This window comes from Larus michahellis, chromosome 8 (assembly GCF_964199755.1).
Source record: "Larus michahellis chromosome 8, bLarMic1.1, whole genome shotgun sequence".
In the NCBI taxonomy this organism is placed as follows: domain Eukaryota; kingdom Metazoa; phylum Chordata; class Aves; order Charadriiformes; family Laridae; genus Larus; species Larus michahellis.
This window is the reverse complement of record NC_133903.1, coordinates 12393420-12406271: the sequence shown is the minus strand read 5'-3', so window position 1 is coordinate 12406271 and position 12852 is coordinate 12393420. Positions and strand designations below refer to the sequence as shown.

The 12852-nt window shown below is 38.3% G+C and overlaps 1 protein-coding gene across 1 annotated transcript in view; it reads right to left on the bottom strand.

Annotated features, from left to right (window-relative positions):
- The window catches only part of LOC141747000 (uncharacterized), a 99346-nt gene that overhangs the window by 41300 nt on the left and 45194 nt on the right, over window positions 1–12852 (bottom strand). The window contains exons 28-38 of the mRNA XM_074596391.1: window positions 12060–12271; window positions 10134–10322; window positions 9097–9236; window positions 7545–7707; window positions 7347–7433; window positions 6689–6823; window positions 6181–6300; window positions 5183–5400; window positions 3204–3397; window positions 2211–2513; window positions 1194–1423 (exon numbers count right to left, since the gene is read on the bottom strand). Of these exons, the coding sequence (XP_074452492.1) occupies window positions 1194–1423; window positions 2211–2513; window positions 3204–3397; window positions 5183–5400; window positions 6181–6300; window positions 6689–6823; window positions 7347–7433; window positions 7545–7707; window positions 9097–9236; window positions 10134–10322; window positions 12060–12271 (1991 nt within the window). The remainder of the gene's footprint in view (window positions 1–1193; window positions 1424–2210; window positions 2514–3203; window positions 3398–5182; window positions 5401–6180; window positions 6301–6688; window positions 6824–7346; window positions 7434–7544; window positions 7708–9096; window positions 9237–10133; window positions 10323–12059; window positions 12272–12852) is intronic.

Sequence of the window (12852 nt, the reverse complement as noted above, 5' to 3'; positions counted from 1 at the left end):
ATCCCCCTGTACTCGGCACTGGTGAGGCCCCACCTCGAGTACTGCGTTCAGTTTTGGGCCCCTCGCTACAAGAGGGACATTGAGGTGTTGGAGCGTGTCCAGAGAAGGGCTACAAAGCTGGTGAGGGGCCTGGAGGACAAACCTTATGAAGAACAACTGAGGGAGCTGGGGTTGTTTAGCCTGGAGAAGAGGAGGCTGAGGGGAGACCTTATCACCCTCTACAACTACCTGAAAGGAGGTTGTAGAGAGATGGGGGCTGACCTCTTCTCCCTGGTGACAAGTGATAGGACGAGAGGAAACGGGTTCAAGTTACATCAGGGGAGGTTTAGACTGGATATTAGGAAACATTTTTTCACTGAAAGGGTTATTAAACATTGGAATAGGCTGCCCAGGCAGGTGGTGGATTCACCATCCCTGGAGGTGTTTAAAAAAAGGGTAGATGGGGCACTTAGGGACATGGTTTAGAAGTGGCTTTTGTCAGGGTAGGTTAAAGGTTGGACTCGATGATCTTAAAGGTCCCTTCCAACCTCAGCGATTCTATGATTGATTCTATGACTTGAGCCTTCCAGCATATGTTAGAACAAGGAAAATATTTGAACCCTTCTTTTATGGAAGGATAATTTGAGATGCAAAAGAGCTACACGTTGTTCACAGATCTATAACAGAAATGCAGATAGAGAGAAGAGGGGCCAAGCAACACTGTACCAGGAAACATGATCCATGATGCTTCTGTGGGTAGAGATTTTCAAATGGAAAGCCATGCTGAACAGTCTTCCGCACTTTAGCATACATGCAAAGGATGACCTCAGAACTAGTTAGATCCAGTATTAGATGCAACACAGTACCTAGGCTCACTGACAATTACCTGATGGCTACATACAGTAGGCCTGCCTGTCCACTTCCCATTTATAGCGGGAAATAAAACTGGACAAGACTCCTGTTCCTACACAGCAAAGCACTTCACTCAAATGAGAACTGAATGTAGCATCGCATTTAGTCTAGATTCAGCTCCAAGACTTCAGGTGACAGCTACTCACTATGACAAGAAGCCAGAAAACACCTTTCTGTCACATAGTAATTTAGTACATATCAGAAATGCAAATGCTTTTGCAATAAAGTGCACAGGAATAACCTACAGTTATTAGAAATGGTTCTGCCAGAAATTAAATAATCACAGGCAGAACTCTTCTTACCTCGTAATAGCCAGCAGCTTCCACAATAAAAGGGATGCCTTGTTTCTTTATCTTTGAGATGTTGTGCTTTAAACTCACAGATAGCTGGGATTTAGGAGTCTCAGCAGACAGTCTGTGACCTCCAAACACAGCGGTAATCCTTTCACTGCCACTCTGCAGGGCTATAGTGATGGTGTGATTTCTTGTGCCATGGTCACACATGGCTGTAAGAATGCCATCCAAGGGCAATCCTATTGACAGGGAAAGAAACAAAATCAATGCAATACTTCTGGGTTGTCATTGTAAAATATAGAAAAGATGTATTACACATTAAGACAAGCCTTCTATATTTTTTGTAAGACAGATCTTTTTTTTAAAGTGTGATCATCCAGTTAGCTGCACTTACTGATACTTATAGTAAGAAAGGACATTACCTCATAAGAAAGTCATATTTAAAAACAATTGTTAAATTAAAATGTGGCATGCACTTTGGAAGTCAAGGACGTTTTCTTTTCTGAATAAAGGATATCTATCAATGGGTATTGTATCCAACTCCAGTGGTCAGCTGTTAGAAAGTTTAAAAACAAAGTTTCTTCAGTCCAAAGCAACAAAGGCAATTTACCTATTCAAAATTATTGGTAACTTCATTTCATGAAAACTCTTGGTTTTGCTTAGGAAATACTTGGCACATTTTAGTCTACAGTGTGATTTATTCAATGACTTTCAATGTTTCAATTCTGTCCCAAATCAAAACAGGCACAAAACTATGCTTAGAGGAACTGATCAGCATGCAGGAATACAGATGTACAAGAAAGAAATAATTTACTCTGAAGTAATTCAAAGAGTTTTTAAATAGTTTTGTATCCATTTTATTGTATTTTCTCAACAATATTAAAAAGAATGTTCTAAGATTGGATCACATTCTGTTCTGGTGTGAGCAAGTGCAACTCATCTATTTCCAATGGTCTGCACTCATTTAGGTAAATTCACCTTGACACCTTGTTATACCACACCATCAAGTCGGAGTTTTCTTCATACCTGCACTTTTCAAAAAGCTGATATTATGTGTGAAAGTCCCACTGACTCTGCTGTGCCCAGGACTCATGATATTGGAAAAATCTACAGAAAGGGCCTCCTCATCCACCTGGAAGCTAGCTAGCCCCCTTTTCATCTCTTTACTCAGCTCCAGGTGTCCTTTCAGTTTTGCCTCCATTGGGATTGCCTGACTGCCATTCTGAAACACAGCAAAAGTGACATTGTGTACGGTGCTATTCCCAAACACATTTCTGTTCCTGAGACGGAGTCCATACAGTGTTTTGTTGACCATCACATTGATGTTACCTGTAACAGGCAGAAACGATTACTGTAGAGAGAGTCCCTTGGGACAGAAATAATCAGAATTTTATAAGCAACATATAAATTAACCATTAATTTAATACTAGGAGATAGGAAAATAATTTCCATTTATTATAATAAATAATTTAGCCTAATCTACAGAATAAATCAGATTATTGTTGAGAGAGAGAGTTTCTCCACTAGTAGAAGTATCTGTGTTTAAAACAAATTACATAATAGTATTTCTGGCAGTTGGTTTTTTTTATTAACCAAGCTTGTGCCTTTAGGCCATGGGCTACATTGCACTGCCTTCTGAAGGAAACTACAGAAGGACTATGACCTATTACTTGTGTAACTCCAGGCTGAACAATCCCTCCGAGCTCTGCAGTGACCTACTCCAACCATGGAGACATTCAGAAGATTAAGGGCCTCAAAACAGCTCCCCACCACACACCCCGACAATTAAGAAGACCTGCATAGGAAAGATGCCACCCACTATTTCCTTCAGTCAATGAAAATATGAAAATTATCAAAGTATGTTAGTTCACTAAAAAGTAGTTTCAACCCACTGACCAATGGTTCACTTTGCATGCTAAATAATCTCTCCTGCATTTTATGCAGTTCAGTAAGGAACACATTAAGAAGCTTCCTTAGATAGCTGCAGACTTAGGAGCAAAACACAAAGTAAAGAAGTACCATCATGAATGTTGTTTTTGCACTTCAGTAATCCATTCAGAGAAAGCAGATGAGGTATGGCCTTTAATCCAGCAAATGTGTGTTGGACTCTTCCATTTAGGGACAAAACCAAACCAACTTTCTGCTCCCTGGCTTCCATGAAATGCACATGAAGCCTGTCTTCATTAAGTTTCATTTCAGAAGATATCAAAAGTCTAAACAGACAGAGATAAAAGTTGCTAGTAAGATCTTATTATTAAGCTTAATTCATGATTGTCAAGACAACCCGCCTCTCACCCAAAGCAGGATCAATGAGAGCAGGGCGCCCAGGAGCATGTGTGGTCAGGTTTTGAGTATGCAGTACGGAGACTCCAAGTATGGAGACTCCACAGACTTTCTGGGCACTTGTTCCAGTGTTGCGAATCAGTGAATAAGATGCCTTGCAGTAAGTACATGCTATTCACCAGATGTTTATAAAACTACTCAGTAAAGCGTCACAGACTGATAGACTGATTTGTCTTCAAATTTCTCGGATGTTTTTGGTATAATCCCTAAATAAAAGAAAAAGATAGAGTTGGACAGAGTTGGATAGAGTTGGAATAAACTCATCTCTATCGCAATATGAAATCTCTCTTCAGTGTTGATTTAAAAGCAGCATTGAGAATTCAGTTTAAACAATAATTTCAAATGCCACCACCATTTGAATTTGGTAAATGAACCAACAATTATTTCTTTGTATCCTGGCCCTGAGTTGAACAGTGTTGGAGGAACACAGCACAGCTTTTTAGAGAAAACTGCCGGAGCAACAAGAAACTCAATTTTCAGTGTTTTGAGTATAAGACCGAGACACAATTTTCACACTGCCTTCAACAAACTATCCATTGAAACATCTCACTTTCTAGACTCAAGTATACTACATAAAATACCTAGAAGTGAGGCAATCATATTTTCATATTGTTAGACATCCCTCCTAGAAATTGGAACACTCCTGAAAGACTGATAATGAGTAAAACCCCAGGGAAAATCCACTAGATGGGAAGAAATGAACGACGTAATTCAGGAAAATAAGATTCATTTCATCAGTCAGCAACTGAAGTCTGTACAGACTGCATCTTTTTAGCAAATCCCTCAAATACTCAATCTTTTATTTTTCTCCCTTCTCTCCTTGTAAAATAAATCCCAGATAAATTGTCATTCCAGAAATTTTAAATGTTCTATTTTACTTCTTATGAAATGAGCTGCAATAAATTGCTCTGTTACAGCCTAGCCTGGTATTTAAACAAATTAATTTACTATTGGAAGCCCAGAACTGCAAGTAAGCTGCAGAAACGCATGAAGTGTCTTTCTTGATTCTTTTCTCTTATTTTTTCTTTTATTAGTGAATCTAATGAGCTTCAACTAAATTGTAATAACTTCTGATTTCTTTAATTCTGTCTCCTCATTCTCCTTATCCCATCCAACTCCTAAACTGCTAAGCACTGGGACCTCTACAAAAACATCAACTTCTTCACTGCACACTTTGTATCTGTGAAATTTGAAAAGTCAGATGAAAGACAGCTGAAACTTGGGAGGGCCAAATTTGTTTTTCACACCCTTGCCACCTCAGAGCTTTCCACAATACTTAATAAAATTTTCTAATAAACATTGGGAAGTGCCCTCTTCCACTGTCATAGTTTGTAAATATTAGTCCCTTACTTCTGAGAGGACAAACAACAGGGGGGAAAAAACCAACTGCTGATCTAAAACCAATAGAACAGTACCATCCATTCATTCAAGTTATCTGTATACAAAGTCCTAGGAAAGCAACTAGAACACGTTAACATAACCTATTATACCAAACTATTAAACAAAGAGCAAAAGTATATCAGTAACAGGGATAATGCATGAAATGGCATTTGCTCAGTGGCTCCTGCTGTAGGTATATGAAAGTAGTTACATTTAAATATGTATCACAGAACACTGTTCAGCTCTTCTATTAACCAAGATTCTGATTCCTCTACCTTGACGGAAATATTTCGGCCATGAGCTGGAACTGTATTGATTCTGGGTTTGTCAGAATTGTCTGATGGAGAAAAGCCCTCAATTCGACAGCTCTGGCATTCTTCCTGTTTTCATTGTTCATATCAACCTCCAGCATCAGCATGTCCCTTCCATTGGAACGAAGGTAAAGAGAGCCATTGGAATTACTCTCACCGTAACTTTTTAGGGCTGCCTGGGCCTACACATAGAAAAAGAAGAACAGGACATTAAGGATCTCAAATCATAATACATAATACTGAAACATCAATTCGAGGAATAAGACTGCAGATAACAAGTTGGGCCTGGGGAAAAGGGGAGGGGAAGTGGAGCAGAAAAGGTGTTTTCATTTTTCATCATTGTTTCTCACCACCATCTAATTCCATTTTTATTTGGCAATAAATTAAATTAATTTTGCCCAAGTTGAGTCCATTTCTTCTGTGAAGGTAATGGGTAAGTGATCTCCCTGTCTTTATCTCAACCACCACACAGGATAAAGTTAATCCTAGAGACAGAACCTATTGAACTGATAACAAAAGCTGCAGATGACACCTTATTTTGCATATAAGCCTGTCACCAGGCTAGAGCTTTCAACAAAATATTATGAACTATGTTGAATTTTAAGGACAATTTAACTATATTTTCAGAGTTTTCTGAATTTCAGCCAAAACACAAGCCACCTATTCCAACTGCACATAGCCATCTAGCCAGAACAAACTCTAACCATAAAAAGTTAACTGTTTCCCTAACTATTTACCCCTCTTCACTACCCTCATCAAATTCCATACGAGTTGACCAACTTTGTACGTTCCCATGCTTGAAAGTAGTTGCAAAGCAATTTATAGCACAAGGTTAAACAGCTCCCTGGTTGACATGTATTCCTAATGCATGACACAAGCAAAAGACTCAACGCAGGTCTTAGTGTATGAATAGCAAAAACCAGAAGTTCAAGCAACGAGACTGCAATAATCAGGGAACTGACCTGTGAAGATACATTCTTGTTGATGATGACTTCTACACTCACACTGTAGTCAAAGTGTTCCAGCTTAGTCTGCCTGGAAAACAGCTCCCCGCTTAGTCCCATTGCTTGTGGAAACTCAAGCTATTTGACAAGGTAAAATGTAAACATAATCACTGCATTCCCATTAATTGCCTCAGGTGATTTGATGTCTGAACTTTCAGCATGAAGTGGAGGATATGTATAAGCAAATGTGTGTAGAAAATTCTACCAATTTTACCCAAAGACACTGAAAATGAAGCCAAATTCAGTTAAAAAAAGTGAAAACAAGAGGGCAGTCTGTTTCTTACATGAGATTATTGACACAAATTATGATTTGATCTGCTGAGATACCTAAGGTCTTTGTCAGGGCCAGAACTTTATTGAACTAGGAAGTTTATAAGCATAAAACAACTATAATTTTAAGACAATGCAGTAAAACAGCCACCAAGACATGAAAAAATAAAACACCACAAATTAAAACCATCGATACCTGGAATGAATGTGTCACATCCATTTGCAAAAGATGTCTAAAATTTGCCTCACTGGATTTGTCCTGATACCTCCCTAGAAAGCTGAGAACATCTTCCTTATTGACCTTCAAAGTAGCCTCAAGCCCATGCTTCACCTATGTGTTAAGAATGTAAGAGAATTGCACTGAGTATTAACCCTGTATATTATGAAAGACAAGAAAAGTCATCCCTACATATTATGAAAAATGAAAGAGTTGCAAGCTATTACACTGTGGCTCAGAATGAAAAATGAAAAAAGCAGGAAGAAAACAACTGCCTTTGGTAAGAAAGATGAATAGATACACCTAGATAAGGATAAGAACCCTGAATCTATTCCTCCCAGTACTTGTTAATATTCATGCATAATAATTTTTTAAAATAATATATTATGTATTATTATCATATATTATGTATTATTATCCTATATTACCATAAAACATATTATTAGATACTATTACACAAAACATTGTATTAGGGACACACCAAGCACATCATTGCCTTCTGAACTTTTTGGTTGCAGCATTTACATGGTGAGGAACTAAAGACCTATAGCAAGTTAGGTCTGAAAAGACAATAAAGTGGAAATAATCAGGTAATGAATCTCTCCTTCTAACTGAATTTAATAGGAAATTTACTCACGTTTTGGTGACTTTGACTTAAAATGCATATTTCAACATCTTTGGGGAACAAACTGTGGTTATAAGGATGAGTCAAGCCAGCACAAATCTAAAAAAAGTTTGAGAGGAAATGCAAGGAACATAAGATACATACTAGTAAATCACTCATTTGCTGGCTTTTTTGGTATGCCAGAATAAAGTATATTCTTGTATAACTCACATAGGGGTTTTCAGGTTGGTAACCAAGTGTAAGAGTTTGAACTGTTTCCTCCACCCCATTTATCAAAACTTTTGTTTCCAATAAATAGTGCTTTTGCTTTTTGTCAACAATAAACGTCTCCTGCAGAAGGAAGCTCTGCAGATTGGGCACTTTAAAAGGATGCCTGGAACAAAACAAGGAATAAGCAAAGTGTAAAAGATCTAATAGACAACTACAAAAAGAAATCATGCAGACTTCAACTTGAACTCCACAATTTTCAGTTGCAGATGCCATCAGAGTGTCACATTCAGAAGCAAAACACATAGGACCAGGACCTCTAAGAAATTCCTAGAGCATAATTACAACTTCATACAAACTATACACATTTACCAGAAATTCTGGTACAGAGTTTCCATCCTGAATTCAGGAAAGGCTCAGAAGAGCACAGGAGACGTGCATAACCAGTACATATACTTTATATACCTGCATGGCCAAGATTTAATTTCAAATAGGGACAATGTCCAAAAGATTATGGCAGCTTTGAAAATCTCATCTATCAACCACATTTTATGCTCTCTGTAGAAACAATATCTGAATGCCAAGAATCCTGTGCAACAGATGTTCACCCACTACATAGTTCTCAGAGTAGTTTACTACTTCAGGGTAATGTTTTATGCACTTTATTAAATATTTCTGCACATTTACTTAGCTTGGAAAAATGCATTAACTTTTATAAACAGGCATTGGACTGTCTTTATACATATTAGGCTCTCTGGTACAGCTCTTTGTTCTTCATTTACGTCTTTTTTCCATTACTGAAAAGGCATCTTTCAGTTTTTTTAGCTATCTTCAAGATGCACAGTGGCTCCTAAGGGAGCCTGTGCACTCCTGTTGACTCTACTGTGTCTTAAGAAAGCTGAGATGTCCTCAGAGATGATCCAGATGTCTCAAAGTCTGAACATACATTTTTACCAAGGCCTTCAAGCTGTGTTTTGATAATGGGTAATGAAGAGAGAAATTTCAGAGACAGCCAATATCTAGAAGCAGCGCGCTCATTCTCATCAGGAAATGGAAACATATTCCAAAATATAAACAAGACCATTTGTTATGTGTTTTAAAAGAGATATCTTTGGCTTTAGAATGGATATATTATTCCGAAGGACTAGGAAAAAAGGCACCTGGATGGCACAGAGGATCAGATCTGGATTTTGGAACTTTCTCACCACTTCAAAGTTTGGACACACCATAAATCCTGCTGTTTTCATGAAAGGAGGCTATACGCCCAACAGAGTTGCCAACAAACACAATGCCACAGCACATACGGCCTGTTGCCTTTGACAACTTTGCTCACTATCATTTCAACAAAGAGGGCAAAAGCTAACAGATGCAAATAACCAGCCATGAAGTCGGGGTGCTCAAGCAAGTTCAGAGAGCTAGATGGGAGGAAGCACAGGGTTTGTGCATGTGGCGCTTCCACTTTGTAAAGCCCAGAGCATTTCCTAAGAGCATCAAGATACACACTAAATTTAGGCCAAAACATTCTTCAGAGAGAGAAATAATAAGACTACTGAACCTGAAATGAAGGGTTCCACGTTTTTGATAGAGCATCTTCTCCTTCTTCAGCTCTTCTATCTGACCTTCAAACTGCAGCGTGACAGGCAGACTTTTATAATCTTTCCATACACTGCTCACAGAAAAGTTTGTCTTTTTAGGCTGTACTCAGATCATGAGACCAGAAAAGGAAAGGACAATTGCATCAGATTTACTGCATTCATAATTCAGGAACGTCAATATAGAAATCGCATAATTCAACAGGCTGCAGCGAGGCTGTCATTTCACAGATCAACCCCTTTCTGCTTCAGTTTAAATCCTGATCTCCATTTACATAAGATTAAAAGTGACATTAGTACAAAACTGATTTCAGCAGAAGAAAAATGCCCTAAAATGTATCACTTGAGTGTAACCTGTTTGCAATATGAGCAAGCTTTATCTCTGGTACCAGTACAGTTACATACAAACATTGATTGGATTTTCAAAGCAAGGAATGCTACGACTAAAAAAACACTTTGTTTTAAGAAGTCCTGCAAGGAGCTGACCAAAGTAACTGATCAAAGAGTCTCTCTGGACAACAAACCACTGATTACACTTCCTGTGCTACAGACATCAAGCAAAGCAAAAATGGTTTTAAGGTTGGAAGGGATGTAGAGGCTAAAACAGCATATAAACCCAGACTGTTACTATATGCTCACTAGCAGGCAAGATATTTTGATTCTCCAAGGCAGTAGTCTTCCACATCTGCCATACAACTGCATCAAAATGTAAGTAATCACATCTACAGCTCTCCTTCTAGCCATGTAGTCTCTTCTGTGTCCTCTCCTCCCTGACTTTCTGTCTGTAGTTGGCCTCCCAACTAGGCAAGTACTCAAACTACACCACACAAGTTTTTGTTTTCTTTTAGAACCTATTTTTACGTTGCAGGTTGTCAAAATAGACAGAAATAGAAGCAGCAGTAGAAGTGTTTAAGTTTCAACACTAGCAACTCTCAGGAAGGCGGCAGACCTGAAAAACACAATGCGGAGTCAAAGAAATTGTATTTTATTTTTTTCTTACCATTGGCAGATTCTGATAGCTGGCTGTGACGTTAAATTCCTGTTTTGTACTCTTTATCTTAAAGCAGAGATATTTGGCTCGTTCATTATTCTCCAAATGAATCTCATTCTTCACAAGCGGATTCCACAGAGATTTCATTTCACTATAGCTATGCAGAACATTCCTCCCAAGATGATTAAATGTGGATGCCTGAAAAACAAAGACATTAGTCTGGCTGAGTTATCACAGATAGAATGCTATTGTGCCAGCGGTAGAGCACAGAAGTGAAAAGAACACATTTTCTTGGAGACAATCATTACAAGAACTATTATAAATAATGTGACAGCTTTTCCATTATCAAAATATTCTGAATTCGCATAAAGATCTCAAAGTTTATTTTATCCCTGCTAAGCAAGGGAGAGAGAAAAAGCTCAATAGTTGAAAATAGTTGACAAACATTTTCTTCTCATTCAAGACTGTTTCTCACAATCCCCTACACTGTGCCAGAACCAGCAGTGATACAACAAGGGAAAGCTGCAATTCAGAATAAAGGAACACCTTAAACATAAACCTAAGTTAAAGATTTAGACAATTGCAGTGGATTCTAAAGAAAAAGGCAAAAATTCCAGGCTCTCATCTCATTTATACAGAGGCAGATAAGAAGGTAAGCTTCTTCAAGACAAATCTACACTTTGCATAGTGACAGAGGTTTATCATATTGCTTAATGCACAGCAACTGTAATGAAATCAGTTTTAAACCTGTATTGCAGGTTTAAACCTGGATTGCAGTACAGTCTAAAATAAATTAGGAGGAAGCTTAGAATCCGTAGGCTCAGGGCACACTGATTCCAGCCAGTGGTTGTTTAATATACAGAAAGTGAAAGAATTCCAGTAGAAAAGACAGCAGACTGTCACATTGAGAACCTGCTATGGAAGGTTTTCTCACAGGTTTGTGAGAGGCTGGAGCCGTACTCTAAGTCACAACAAAAGAAATAACCTTTCATTTCTCATGATTGTTCCAAACCACTCAACTATCCAATACTCTAGCCTGCAAAAAGTTTACCTTTTCTCCTACTGAATCTGTTAATATTGCAGAGTTACCTGGAGAGATACTTCTTCCCTTTGTAGTGATACAGTACATGCTACTCTACGAGTAGCAGCAAAAACACCTCAGTAGCAAATTTGTTCTGCAAAATCAGAACTCTAGTATTAATGGAGCTCCAAATACCCATGGAGAATTTTTACAAATGCTGCCATTTGAAAAGGCAGCCAGTGCCATGAGCTACACGAGCAGGACACTCTCCAGGAAAAGGTGGGTTACATTCTTCTCAGGCAGAGTATGCCTTTAAATCTAATGCCTCAAATTTAGGTGAATGCTGTAATCATTGGGCTCCTAATGTAGAAGTTGTCTATTGTTGTTCCTACTTTTTAAATGAAAGACACTCTCAGCTGTTTCATATCACTAAGGAACAAGTTTAAAACTTTTTTTACATGATGATCCAATTTTCCTACTTCCTGAAACTGTTAGCTCATGGCAGAGACAGAGAGAGAACTTTAAAATAGTAATTATTATTTGTACACTCCCAGACAGAACCCTGCCATCACGTATTTGGGTTTTGGGCACGGAGTGATGGACTCACGTTCCAAAGAAGAGCAGAGGTGGTACCCCTAACATTTTTTCAAAGCTAACGAAGAGACCCTGGCTGTGGTGATTTGGCTGGCCCAGAGGAAGAACAGCTCATCATCCAAGCACAGAAAACAGAGGAACATAGGCATCTCAAGATCCTCTCTTATAACCTGGCGCACACTGCATGATTTTCTCAAACAAGCTACTTCACATAGAGTGCTGAACAAGTGTTATTTCAGTATGGTAACAGTTCTGTTGGGTATCTATCACAAAGCTCTATCATCAAAGCCGTAAACTATAGGAAGCGTCATGTTACTAACCTGCAGGTATGTGGTAGCCGGTGTGTAAATGTTAACTTTCCCTTCCTTTTCATTGTCTTGATCTTTATAAAATAGTTCCAGAACAAGATTCTTAACAGAGAGAGCTTTTCCAGTTGTCAGCTCCATAGTCAATAAATACACAGAATGCTGAGGCTGATGTAGTTTGTGAGCTGCACACAGATATAGCCATGGAGTGTCTACTTTTAATCCACCTGGAAGGAACATACATTAAAACTGGCAGAAAAGTGAGATTTCAAGCTACCTGGATTCTAACTCTGCAACAAAGCTGGTAAGATGCTGGGATTTGTAACAAGGCTAAAATGCTACTCAATGCTACTATCAAATGCTACTATCAACCTGTTCTCTTCCAATTGCCAAAATCTCTGGATGTTACATAATGAAATGAATACCCTTCACTAGTATAACATACGGCATAGCGTAACACATAGGGCGGTTTGCTAATAAATGGAAATTTATGAAGTCCAGTACCTAAATGGCACCAGGAAAGGGTTCTGCTGTGTGATCTGCAACAAAATGTGAAATCTTTACCTCAACTGTAAGTCTGTAACCATTATTCACATAATTACAATAATGGCCCTAAACAAGCTATTCTGACATGTGCCAACACAGAAATTCAACTCTGCAATACATACATTTTGAACCAGATTTGTAGGTTATTTTGAAAACTAGTTCACAGACAGCTCAGAACATTTATATCTGACGAGCTGCTGAAATTTCACTAGCAGACTGTTGAAATTTTGCTGGTTATTTATCAAATTATACCATTCACCCA